Genomic DNA, 13,891 nt, shown 5'->3' on the forward strand with positions numbered 1-13,891 from the left:
TTGGGAAATATGGTCACCCTAAGGGATAAACTAGAAGTACATCATAGATAGGGAGAGAGCTGTGGTAACAGAAAGAGTAACTAACCCTTGGAACAAATTAACCAAGAGAGATGCTAAATTCTCCATCACTTGGAGTCGCTAACATATCTCCATCTTTATTTGAAAAAGAGTTTCTACTTCAGCCACAAATTAAACTCACTGCAGGAATTATGGAGGGAGATTCTACGGCCTGATATGCACAGCTCAGATTAGATCATAATGGTTCCTTCGGGTCTTGAAAAAAATCTATGCAATTAGTTTGAGATTGCCCCAGCCGACAATTAGCCAACATAGGTCTTTGAATTAATATGGAGCATGTGATTAAAATTAAAATGGGGAGCATAAAACCCCAAACTGCAATGACTGTTTGTAGTGGGGCATCTGCCCCACCCTCATGCTAGAGGGGGCTGCAGCAGGCAGGTGGGCCTGCGCAGATGAACAGCCAATTAGAGAAGGGCTTATTGGGAGCCAATCGGGGCCCAGATTGGAGATAGCCAATCAGGGCCAGGCTCAGCCCTACAAAAAGGCTGCTCAGGGACAGAGCAAGCAATCTGTCCCAGGCCTTTGATAGGGGAAGGTCTGTTTCCAGAGGTGGGAGACTAGCACCTGGGACAGCGCAGTGCTGGGCAGGCCCGGGGGAGCAGAAGGGAACTCCAGCCCGGTGTCTGCCAGGCTGCAGGCCCTGAGGGGAAGGGCCTAGCCGGTGCGAAGGGCTGAAGGGGAAGCGGCCCAGGGACGTGGACAGACGGATGGAGAGAAGGAGGGCAGGACAGCTGCCACTAGAGGGTCCTTGGGTTGGGACCCAGAGTAGTGGGCGGGCCTGGGTCCCCCGCTTGCCTTATACCCGGCCAATGGAAGTGCCCGTCTTGGGCTGCACCAACCCCCTGCCAAGAGAGGTGTGACTTTGGGGGTGCAGTTGCCCACATTGGTCGGGGCACAGAGAGACAGCTGGCTGACCCTCCCCTCCCCCGGAAGGGGGTGAGGATGGACTAAGGGGTACTGCCGGAGGGCAATGGCTCGAAGAGGACACCGTGAGTTGGGAGCAACGCGGCTCCACATGCCAACCGAGGACGAGACGATGGACGGGACACCACCAGGAGGGGGCGCTCCACTGGACTGAGCTAATTCCCGAGGATGACCAGCAGGGGGTGCTGGGTGGTGAGTCCCAACACCGTTACACTGTTTTAAAACTGGAGGTAATGACCGCTATCCACAACCAATGATCTAATGGGCAGGAAGAAGCCCATCAAGTTTTAACTGGCTTATCATGGTCTTGAGTTCTGGAGGAGGAAGAGCCTAGGACAGGATGAGACTCCCAACTAGCCAACTGCTGAATCTCCAGATCATCAAACATTCTCATCTGGGTTGTCTATCAAACTGAAAAAGGCACTGTTTCCTCCAACAGTGAAGTCTAGGAAAGAAGCACAAGTGGCTACATCAAACTTCACAGTGGTCTTTTCCAAGCAGTTAATAGCTGATCACTTCCTTCCACTACCCACCTGGACCCCGTCTTCTGAACTTCCCCCTGTATTCTGTGTAATTGCTTTAGCTGGCAATGAGATGATTTTCAAAGCCCAAATAAAGGGGAATTTATTATTTTATAGTGCTACCCAGCCACATAGTGCTGGATGCACACACCACAAGACGACAGTCCCTGCACCACAGAGCTTACATACCACGTGTAGTGATTCAGCAGGGCAGCCACAGCTGCACACACAGAAGCTGGGAGGCAGTGCAACTCCTAGTCAAAAATCTCTGCGGAGAAGTGGAGGAGATGGGTCACATGTACTTTACAAATGACCCCTGCTCCTTAGTAACTATACTTATTCAGTGCTTCAAAAAAATGTATCTCCAAAAATATTGAAGGGCAGTGTTGTTTAGGCCACAGGCAATAAACATTTCCAAGAGCTCAGTCTTAATATGTTTGTCTCCAGAAATGTTTTCATTAATGGAGGAACAGAAGGAGGTAGATCCTTTCAGCCTCTTCGCTACTTATGCCTTTATTGCAAGCTTTGCATAAAAACCACCCATAGCAGTGGCCCCATGTAACCACACACATTTCATCCAAAATCTCAGTGCTGTTTGTTTTGCCAAGAGGGTTAGCAAGCCATTTGCTACCAGTTTAACATTACAGCTTCTACTGACACCTACTACCCTTTCTGATTCATAAAACACACTTACGAAACTTTGGAATAGTGGCAAAAAGCTACGCTGCTGGGCAGGGGAGACACACTCATTTTTGTTGGGGACAGGGAGGAATCTCCAACCATGCACCACTGTGGATCCCAAAACCATCTCTGATACCAGTGACGAGGACAAGCCCAAATAGATCTATTACCCTAATTCTAGGTTAAAATCCTTGATATTGCACCAAGGAACACAAAGTATAATTTGGCCCTTAGACTTCCAAATAGCATCCAAACTGGCTTCTAATAGCACATGTATAGTTCCAAACTGACCCAAAGGCAAATCATAGAAGATTAGGGTTGGAAGAGACCTCAGAAAGTCATCTAGTCCAATCCCCTGCTCAAAGCAGGACCAACCCCAACTAAATCATCCCAGCCAGGGCTTTGTCAAGCTGGGCCTTAAAAACCTCTAAGGATGGAGATTCCACCACCTCCCTAGGTAACCCATTCCAATGCTTCACCTCCCTCTTAGTGAAATAGTTTTTCCTAATATCCAACCTAGACCTGCCCCACTGCAACTTGAGACCATTGCTTCTTGTTCTTTCATCTGCCACCACTGAGAACACAGTCAATATAATTATAACACTAGGGTACACAGTCAATTGGGTGCGAAATATGGACACTATATAGGCGTCACATCAAGCAGCTCGAAGCATTTCACATGCGCTGCCTCCGCAACATCATGAAGATCAGCTGGCAAGACAAAGTGCCCAATCTCGAGGTCCTCGAGAGAGCCCAGATGACAAGCATCGAAATGATGATCATGAAGTCACAGCTACGTTGGACCGGTCCTGTCAGCCGCCTGGATGCCAACAGAATCCCCCGCCAGCTTCTGTATGGTGAGCTCTCCCAGGGCATCCGGCATATAGGTCGTCCACGGAAACGTTACAAGGACACCATCAAAGCCAATCTGCAGTACAGCAGTATCAAACCTAGGGACCTTGAGGATGCCGCCAGCGACAGAACACAGTGGCGTGCAACAGTCAGAAATACCTGCATCACCTTTGAGGAAGACCGCTGCCGGTGTCTACAAGAGGCACGCGAACGACGTCACAGAGCATCAGCAGCGCACAATCCACTGACCGCGAACTTCCCATGCACCATCTGCAGCAAAATGTGCACCTCTAGAATTGGCTTGTACAGTCACCAGAGGGCACACCATAAGACCAACAACTGATGATCTGCACAGATTTATCATCATCAGATTCGATGGACTACCAAGGACACAGTCAATAGAATTATAAATTAAGGTATTACTAGTAACAGGGCCGGCTCTAGGCACCAGCCGAGCAAGCTGGTGCTTGGGGCAGCAGCTTGTAGGAGGCGGCATTCCGCCCAATCCTAGGGCAGCATGGCCGCTTTTGTGTGTGTGTGCATGTGTGTTGTTACGCGCCGGCTGCTCTGTAGGGGGCAGTGGCGCAGAGGATGGGAGCGCCCTGCAGCAAGCCCGACAGGGCAGCCCGCGTCCTTCCCTCCCAGCCAACTGGAGCAGTGCAGAGCCCTCCCAGCAGGCGGCGGGGCGGGAGGGCCGCATGGCAGCGCCCCACTGAAGCCCTGGTCGCCCCCCTTCTCTCTTTCTCCCTCCCGCTCCCCCCCATCCCCCCTGGCTCTGGCTACGCTGCAGGTTTGTGTTTTTTTGTTTGGTTGTTTTTTTTTGTGTGGGGTGGCCAAAAAGCCAGAGCCGGCCCTGACTAGCAACTGAAAGCCTGTGCTGTCACATGGGTGTAATTCATAGTCTTGTTTATAAAAAAAGCCAAACATCTGAATGATGCTTGGGGTTGTTGCATGTGCTGGTTGTGTGGATTTGTGCGGTGCTGAGAGAGTTGTGTGGATTTGCGCCGGTGGCAAATGAAGAGTGTGGGCTGTGTTTGGGGTTGTTGTGTGTGCTGGTTGTATTATCATGTGGGTGGTTGTGTTGATTTGTGTCGGTGGGGTTGTGCTGGGAGATTTGTGTCTGGGAGGAGGTCTGGGAGATTGGTGTTTATTTGTGCAGGTGGCAGTTAGGCCAAGTAATCCACTACCGTGCAATCTCCCTCTCACAACAAAGGAAACTGTTGCATAAATATTAGCCGTAGAGGAAGGGTCGTGATTGGCTGAGCTGCCTCGGATATCATAATTGTCTAGGACTCTTGGCATGGCATAGATACCTGCCTTCCTGCACATCGCACAGGGTGTAAATCATAAATTCAAAATACTGAGAACTTAAGAGTTGGATAGCAACAGACTACAAATCCCAGCGATGATTGCACCTAGTGATCTGCTGAACAAAAAGCTCTCATCCATGCTTCTAGCTGTTTGCTTTGCTCCACACTGACTGACATTCTAGGCTTCAGTGACAATCCTGGAATTGTATTATACAGATTCCTTCCCTGCATTACTAATTAACACTATTATGCAAAGCGAAAATGTTTTAAAAAAAACACAAATTGTTTTGCACCACTGATTCTTAGGGCTTTTGTTTGTTTTTTAAAACCTTTTATAAAACCTAAGTGTTGGGCCTAATCTATTTGACAGTATCCTTTTAACAAACTAGAGCAGTGACACTCAGACCTCAGTGGTTAGGAGCCAAATTAGCGATCAACATTGCCCAAGAGCCAGAATAGTGTGAATTCATTGTTTCATTTACTAGATTATATTATTCTCACGGCAAAATGAACTGACCAAGTATTATTCTTTTATCCACTACAATTGGTTAACAACATAATAAAAGCATCCTGATTGGTTAATCATTAAATCACACAGCGTTTTAATATCACGTGCTGCAAAGAGCTGCAAGGGAGACATTAAAGAGCCACTTGCGGTTCATGAGCCTCAGTCTGAGTATCACTAGATTAGAGATGACCATTCTCATTTCAGCTGTTTAAAATGTAAAATGGCAAGACACAATCAGAAGTGTGTGTGTTCGAAGTTGGCATTTGGAAGTAACAAATGTATCATTTTAGTTTTTTAAATGTTATAACACCACGAGTCTGAAGCTTGTGTGAGTATTCACTTTTCTCATTAGATAGTAAAGTGCAGAGTTTTACACACACACACACACACACACACACACACACAGGACTGGATAACAACAGCAGCATTATTGAGGTTTCACACCTCAAGAGAAGTCAGCTTGCTCCCCAACCCCACCCCCACCCCATATACAGGCAAGGAAACTTTGACCATACCAGCTTTGAGAGAATCACAGAAGCAATAAGCAAGACCCTGTGGCAGGATCCATCTCCCTCTCACACTTTATTTTATGCATCAGCTCAGCTATTTTTAAATCCCTTATTCCCTGGGGACATCCACCTTTTTTTTATTATTATTAAAGCAGAGATGGTTTATTTTATCTTTTTAAATTGAAGTGAAATTCCCTCAAAAAGAGTGGGACAAGGGAAAACATTTGGGGAATCATGTCCAGCCGTTGGCTCTAAGAATTTTGTAGAAAACAGTGTTATTCAATACAGAGGTGATGTGGAATTTGGAGCCCCTCACATTAATGTAGACACTTTTACATGCAGTTACACTCCCTTAGAGCTGCTTACATCCACTCTGCCAACATATAATGGAATCTAAATCAGGAACTTACCCACCAAGAGCCAGAAGAGGACGTAAATTGAAGCGCTCACCCTCCTCCTTTGCATGTAAGTTACATCAATCTACATAGTCAGAGGGCCTGGAAATCTCTTTAGCCCCACTTCCACAAACACTTAAACACATACTTAACTTGTCTACCTTGTGTAGTACCAATGGAACTACTCATGATAGTTAAGTTAAGCACATGCTTATAGATATGTCTACACTGCAATAAAAGACCCTTGTCTGGCCTGTGTCAGCTGACTCAGGCTCACGGGACTCAGGCTACGGGGCTATAATATTGCAGTGTAGACTTTGGGGCTGGAGCCCTCTCCCCTCACAGGGTCCCAGAGCCTGGGCTCGAGCCTGCAATTTAACAGCCCCACAGACCAAGCCCGAGTCAGCCGACATGGGCCAGCCATGGGTATTTTATTGCAGTGTACATATACCCTAAGTGTTTGCAGAAATGAGGCATATGTGTGTTTTCGCTCTTCCCGTCTATGAGCAAAAGACCCCTTTAACAATGGCACTGCAAAGAGAATGAAGGGGTGATGGGAGAAGGTGGGGAATCAGGTAATGAATCCATAGTGTGTGAAGAAAGATAGTTTACTGACCCAGTGTTTTCATACAACTTTGTGGTGATAAACACATCACCCCACCTCCACTGCACTTTAACATTTAGGATGAGTGAAGTGTTTCAGATAAAATAATCATACACCTCCCTAAACTAGAGATGAGCCCATACCAAAACCTGGGATCTGAGAAACGCTGATCTTTACAAAAGGTCAAACGTGGATCTGAATTCTCCACGTTGGCTGCTTTCTACCCCAAACATCTGCCCAAAATTATTTTTTCCCTTCAGGAAAGACACAACCATTCATGTCTCTGCACTTGCTATTTCCAACTGAATCTGAGTCAAACTCTTACAGAATGGCAGCAAAAAGCTCCAAGAGGCTTGGAGAGCTAAATGCAGGCATGGTATAAGCAAGTGCAGCTCCTTTGATTTCAGTGGCTTACACCAGGTCAGGATTTGTCTAATGTCTAAATAAACATCTGAAATTACAGGTGCTTGTTCAAACTCAAACTTCAGATGTTTTGAGGTTCACCCATGACCAGCCAGTATCAGTTCTGAAGGGTAAAGTGGTTCAGTTACAATATATTTGTCCCCCAACAGAATTCCATTTTAAAGCACAGATGGGAACCTAGTGTCATTTGAGTGTGTTCTACCTACATTCCAAAAATGGAACTGTGATTGGACTGTGTCAGAGAGAAGAGTTGTAACTGGCAGCACTTGTTATGTGCTAGTGCATTTGACTCCATCTTGGAGAACAGACTCAAACATGGTTCTGCTGAACATGGTTTAGCTTAAAGCAGTATAGTGGTAGCATGAACAGGACCTTAAAATGCTCCCCTACTTTGTAAATTAAAAAAGCTTCAGTAATAGAGGAGGGGCTGGTTGGAATATTACAGTGTTTAAATTAGTTCTGTCAATAATCCAGCCTATTAGGCTCCAACTGCCCCAGTAACATCTACCATATTGGAGAACCCATTTAAAACATCGTTGTGCCCACACAATTAGAATTAAACCATGTTGTAGGTGAGTCCCCTAGCACAACAGATTTTAACTGAGTAGATGAGACCTTGGTCTACTTTGTCCAGAAAGTGCAGCCTGAGGACCAGTTGTAGTAGCAGAGTTTGGCACGGTGACCCATGGCCACCTTCTCCCTGGAGCAGCAAGTTGAGGACAAAGCCGATCACCTTCAATCTTTTATTCACACTTGGCACAGTTCAATGTGTCTATTTTCATAATTTTGACATCTCATGTTGAGGCTTATTTTTAAGTATTTTTTCTATTGTTATCAATGTAAATTTTCCACAGTTGCAGGAAATTGGGGGGGGGGGGAGGGAAGAACGGGATGACAATCAGACTATTTAATGACAGTAGATGTTGAGATTAAAAAAAAGGCTAACCATTGAAACACAAATCGTCAACATCACATGTCAAGAAATTGACATTTACCACCACAAATCTAATCCTTCCAAGCCTACTTTTACTGTTGGTGATCTCAGCCAACCAGCAACTTCTGTTCATCTATCAAGGGAGAACATGCACGTGCAATCAAATACCAGGGTTGTGGACAGCAACTGAATTAAAAAAGAAAACATGACAGGTGGGCACAGACCATGGGAAGATGTCAGAATTCAGGCATCCCTGTTCTGTAGCTCAGTGTACCAGCGTCTACATGTGTATTGTATAAGCTGACTTGGTACAGTAATTTCCTTTCTCTGCTGCCAGTTGCAAGTCAGCACAATTCTTCCTTTGATTTCTCAAGTGATTGGGTTTTAACAAGAGGCACCTAAGCAGTCAGCATTAGGGAATGTTAGCATCATGTCCATACACCACCTCCCTCTACTAAGCGATTTTTCCTCATCCTCCACTAATGTTAATGGAAGGTAGTTAAAGCAGTTAGACATTATTATGTCTCTGGTCTTTATTACTCACTTCTCTCGCATCAGTTACGTTTGTTCATAATGAAAGAGCTGAATTAACAGGACTGGTTCACACTATTAGGGGCCATGTAATCCTTTCCCTCCCCAGGCTGGAGGAGTGCGTGTGTCTTGTTTTGTATGAAAACACTAGGTCATGGAGCCGCAGGGAAGCATTGAGTTGCAGCTTTTTGGATCATTACTGTAGAATACTGCAGTATTTTTAAGGGGAAAACCACTAGTAAATAAACTCAAAGGGAAGACCAGCTTACTCAGAGATGATCACACAGAAGGCTACTCAAAAGCCGAAAATTTAGCCCACCCCCTAATGCCTATGCTAAGCTCCATGTAAAGAAAGGCCTGTGGGTAGAGTATTGCCTAGCTCAAGCAGCTCTAGGCAGAGGCTACAGGGGCACACAGACTGGAATTATTGCTTATTACACAAGCCAGCAAGAGGGTGTGCTTTGCTGCCGATTTTGTGAATTCAGCTACCACATGAATCACCTGGATGTACAAGAGGCGCAGGCAGACCATGTACATATGTAGTTCGAGGGAGGGGAAGAGCCCTTGTTAGCTAAGTGGCTTATATTTACCTGGAGGTGGCTGATTTGATTGAAAACCAAACCTACAAAAGGCCTTTTAATATCCCAAATTAGCATATTCAAGAGTCCATTAAAAACCTATGTATAGGATTTTTTTCCTCTCCCCTCTGTCTTTACTCATAACTAACACTTCTATTGCATGGGGAAATTCAACCCTTAATTTGCTGTCTGTTGAGGGAAATAAAAAAAAATAGGGAGAGGGGATTAAGGGAAGAAATATCTATACAACAGAGGTTCAGTTTAGTGACCAAGGGCCTGATCCTGCAGCTATTGCTCACATCCCTTAGGCCCAGATTTTCAAAAGAGCTCAGAGCTCCCAACAGTTCTCAATGTTCCCTTAGCTCTTCTGGGTAGGATTTTCAAAAGTGCTCATAGCTGCTCTCTCTCTCTGCTCTCACTGAAGTCAACAGGAGCAGCGTTTGGCCAGTGCTGAGCCTTTTTGAAAATCCCACCTTATTCAGCGACTATTGAAAATCTGGCCATTTATGTTGGCAGTGAGTAAATGGGACTATTAATTTAACTAAGGTCTGAAAGATTGGGCCTCAACATGCCTTTTGTCTTCTACTCACGATCATACCGGCTATCTTCAAAATTAAAGGACTGTGAAAATGTCTAAGTACAGTCTCCAAGTCCCACTCACTGGTTTGAGTCGATGATTCTGAGGACTATAGGTCTTCTCATTGATGAGATTTCCAAGACCCATTTTGTAATTCCTGGGGGGAAAGGGACAAGAGGTATTACCCTCTTAGATCCTGCTGTAGGGTTCTTGCCTGGAAGAGGTAAGTATGGAAATTGAAGGAGAGCTGTAGAAAGTAGCCCATTATCTGTTGTCTGCATTCACCTGTGATGGAGGCAAACTTGGAGTTAACCACAGTAACTAGGACAGATAAAAGAAATTAAGGGGTACTTACACCGTTTCATCGTTCTTGAACTCCAGCTCCCCATAAGCATCTTCAAAATCCTCTCCACCTCCTTTTGCTGTCCCTTCTACTGTCCTAAATGGGACTATGACTGTACCTCGAGCACCTGATGTCCTAAGGACTTTGACTTCCATCACGCCAATGCTCTCACTGACATGCATCACATCACACTCAAATGTGAAGATGCCCGCGTGGTCATCATCCAAGATAGTCACTGTGGCCACACAAGGAGAAGTCAGTATGGCCTTTGGGTATGGCAAATTGTTGAGCTCGGCAGGTTCCTCAGTCTCAACCACGCGGAGGTTACTAAGCCGCACGAAGAAATGCTCGTCTTCCTCAAAGATGTCATCATCAATGATCCCCACAGAGAACTCCTTCTGGGTCTCCCCTGACTTCAAGACCACAGTTCCTTCTGTGAACTCGTAGTCAGCACCAGCATTGGCAGAGCCATCCTCCGTTTTGTAGTCCACATAGAGGGTCTTGGACATGTCACCCCCTTTCCGCACCACTGTCAGGAGGACAGCGCCACAGTTCTCAAGACATTGGTAGGAGCAAGGATCGAAATAAACTTTGGAGATGAATTCCTCAGGTTCATCTGCCTGCACCTCATGCAAGCTGGTGCTTTTCTTGGCTTGCTCGGCCGCATGCTTTTTCAGAATGTTGCCAGCTCCAGTCATCATTCTGGTAGCTTGGATGCGGTAAAAGGCTCTGCTCTTTTGCTGGTGAGATAAGGCATAGTAGTTGGCCATCTCTACCAGCTGATCCAAGTCCTTTTCTGGGTGCTTTTGCTTCAGATCCTTGAGGATCCGGATCATCTCTTTGCGAGATTCATCCACCTCTTTCCCATCCATAGTTACTAAATTTCCATCCAGAAAGTGGGAGTTCATCATCTTGCCATCCATTTCTATTCCCTTAGGGTGTTCACCTTCTGTCTCAATGATAATGCCTCTGTTCTTGTCAGTACGATACTTTTTGTGCATGTACTTATAGAAGAGCAGCCTTCTATCTGCCACCCAAGCCAGGAGGACACAAAGAGGGAAGAAGAACAGAGTGAGCAAGCCTTCCCAGACCTGCACCACACCTGGAGAGAAGACGGCAAGGATCATGTACAACCAGATATAAGCAAAGATGCTCCATGCAGATGTGACAAAGAACACCCTCAGGTGTTTTATCTTTCTGGTTTCCCCATCCGGGATCACATAAACGCAGATGGCTATGATGATAAACATATTGAAAGCCGCACTGCCAACAATGGTAGAGGGCCCCAGGTCTCCGGCTATGAATCCATGGCCACATACCTCTATCAATGAAAGAAGAATCTCAGGAGCAGAAGAACCTAGAGCCATCAGGGTCAGGTTGGAAACAGTTTCATTCCAAACCCGAATGGTAGTCGTGGTGGTCTCCCCATTTGGTTTCTTGATTGTAATCTCTTTTTCTTGTGATGTAATGACCTCTATCGATGCCATGAAACGATCTGCAATGATGGAGACTCCGAGGAACATGTAGATAAGTGCCACAAAATAAACAATAACTCTGGCAATTTTGTCCCCAAGGGATGGGTTTTCTGGATACCATATTGGCAAGATAACACCCTCCTTGCAATCGGAAGATCCTGAGCACGAGCTGTTTTGTCCTGTACTTAGAGACTCTCCCGTTATGCCAGCGTCCACCTGCAAACCATGCAAAAACAGCACAAAGGTAACCAGCCCAAAGTGGAGGAAGGCTGAGGTGAGAGGCTGCAACCTTAACCACGCCATACACAAAATTTGACTTCCACTGTGTAGATGCAACAGTCTTCTGAAAACTCCAAGTATCTGAAAGGAACAAAACAGAAATGGGGGGAAGCATGAGACAGAGGCAAAAATATGTGATGTTCTCATATACACACTTTAATACCTCACTGCAGAGGAGTTGAAGTAGAAATACATGAGTTGTCTCTCCACCACTTAGACAAAAAGGTATTCACCAGTGGTAGAGACTCTTTAAATGTAAATCACAAAGAGCAATGCTATCTTTGAAGGTCAGATGCTGAACAGACAGAAGAACTGATAAACAAGTAACCAAGAGGGAAATTATTTATATTAACCCAATTTTTGACCAACAATTTGTTTAATTTAGGAACCAAGTACCCAGTTACAAGTCTCCCAATAGTTCAATGGAGGTCCATGTCAGATGAATTTATAATAAAATAAACTGGAGTTGGAACAGGGTGGTATAAAGAACAAAAAAGTTACCTACTTCACCTCTCCTTTCCCGCCTCCTCTTGTTACTTAAACGGGATGAAGTGGCTCAGGGGATTGGTGGGGACACAATTCGCACTACTTAATGCTGTTGAGTAGCCTATATTTGAAATCAGTAAGCGGGACTGAGGCCAGCAAACTAGGTGAGGTGTTCACATGACCAAACTACTACCACAATTGGCACCCTTGTTGGGAATTTCAGCAGAAAGCCCCTGAGTGGGCCACTGAGATTAACATTCTCTCTTCCCCGAGAAGAGGTGCCTCCAAGTCAGGGGGTAGACACGTTGGCAGGGAACTGTGGCATACAACTTTCACTACTACTACTACTGCCATGATGTACCCAAGCTGTGCATAGATGACTCCACTCTCCAGGGCCATCAGCGTGCCACTCTTCAGTACCACTAAATTCACACCAAAAATTTAGAAAAACCAAACAAAAAACAAGAACTTGGTAATGCTCTGCTAAAAGGCTTGATAATACCAGAGCCGGAAAGAGTTAAACTAATGAACCCATATACAGTAGCAAAATTCAAGTACCCAGTGACATTCCAATCAATCGATTGATCGATAGGTGTGCGTGTGTCTATTTTCAAGTTCTGTATAAAGTAAAAATTGCCTCCCCCCTAAACTAACCAGGAAAGATAATCAGGTGGAAGAATTAGGTACATCACATCCCAGGCCCACTTACTGTATTTTGCTACTCATTGCATTATATGCTAGTAGACCTTTCATTTGTTAGCAATTGGGTTTAAACAGTACACACTGCCATAAAACAGGCTGTTCTCTTTCAGTCACAGTATGCTTTCGGAGGAATTTGGGTAACATGGTTAGTTAACCTACTATGGGCCCTGTGAATCTGAACACAGAGTTTCACATGGAATCTCAATCTTAACAGTAGGATTTTCAAAAGCACCCAAGAGTCTTAGGAACACATGTCCATTGGACTTTCAATCTCCACTGATTTTCAATGGGACTTGTATTCCCAAGTCACTCAGGGGCAGATTTTTGAAGGCATTTAGGTGCCTTTAAAAACCTACCCTTTAGATGCTTTTGAAAACCCAACCACAAGTTCCTCAAGCGGCTAGAGAACAGTGTGTCTATTCCAGGCAGCACTTTAATGTTACTGGAGTGAACAAATGCATTGCAAATGGCTATTTTATCATCATCATCTTGTTGTGTCACTCACTTCCTTCCAAAAGCAGGCACAATCTCCCTGAATCTACAAAAATAAGAATCTAGAGAGACAAGCAAAATAGGAAGGAAAGAATGAACAAAGACTGCAAATGAACAAAGCCATCCTTGACAAAGCACAGCGGAGAGGAGAGAATTGATTATGCAGTATCAGAACCACAAATCCATATCACACCCCCTTGGTATGGAAAAAGATGGAAAGAAATAAACACCTCCTTGATGCTACCCAGATTAATTCAAAAGTGACAGATTCTCCTCAACTTGCTCTCTCTAAAGCCTTATCTTTCTGTTTCTCTTTTTAACTTGTGGCTGGTATATGGTGCCTGATTGACAGACTCAGAGATGAAAGTATTCATGGAACAGGCAGTAACCATGCCCGCTCCCCATGCTGCTTTGTCAAGATGTCTCAATGTGACCCTGTCTAATGAGATAGGAAATGTCAGTATCTGCTAGGAATGGTCTAGGTTTACTTGGTCCTACCTCAGCGCAGGAAGCTGGACTAGATACCCTTTCAAGGTCCAGTCCAGCCATACATCCCTATGATTCTATTTATCTACCTTATGTAGCCCTAATGGCTTCTATTGCAGTTCATTCCTCATCCCATTTTCAGAAGAAGTCACAAGGTGGGTGAAGTAATACCTTTTACTGGTCCAACTTCTGCTGGTGAG

At 45.1% G+C, this 13,891-nt stretch overlaps 1 protein-coding gene across 12 annotated transcripts in view; it reads right to left on the reverse strand.

Moving 5' to 3' along the window:
• Positions 1-13,891, reverse strand: part of SLC8A3 (solute carrier family 8 member A3) — a 179,663-nt gene that overhangs the window by 123,216 nt on the left and 42,556 nt on the right. For 9 of the 12 annotated variants that reach the window (XM_008172549.4, XM_008172548.4, XM_008172545.4 and 6 more), the window contains one exon: positions 9,784-11,606. The exons of the other annotated variants lie outside the window; for them this stretch is intronic. In XM_008172549.4, coding sequence (XP_008170771.2) covers positions 9,784-11,549 — 1,766 coding nt within the window. In that variant the 5' untranslated portion in view covers positions 11,550-11,606. The remainder of the gene's footprint in view (positions 1-9,783; positions 11,607-13,891) is intronic. 12 annotated transcript variants of the gene reach the window in all.

This window comes from Chrysemys picta, chromosome 4, assembly GCF_011386835.1.
Source record: "Chrysemys picta bellii isolate R12L10 chromosome 4, ASM1138683v2, whole genome shotgun sequence".
Taxonomy (NCBI): domain Eukaryota; kingdom Metazoa; phylum Chordata; order Testudines; family Emydidae; genus Chrysemys; species Chrysemys picta.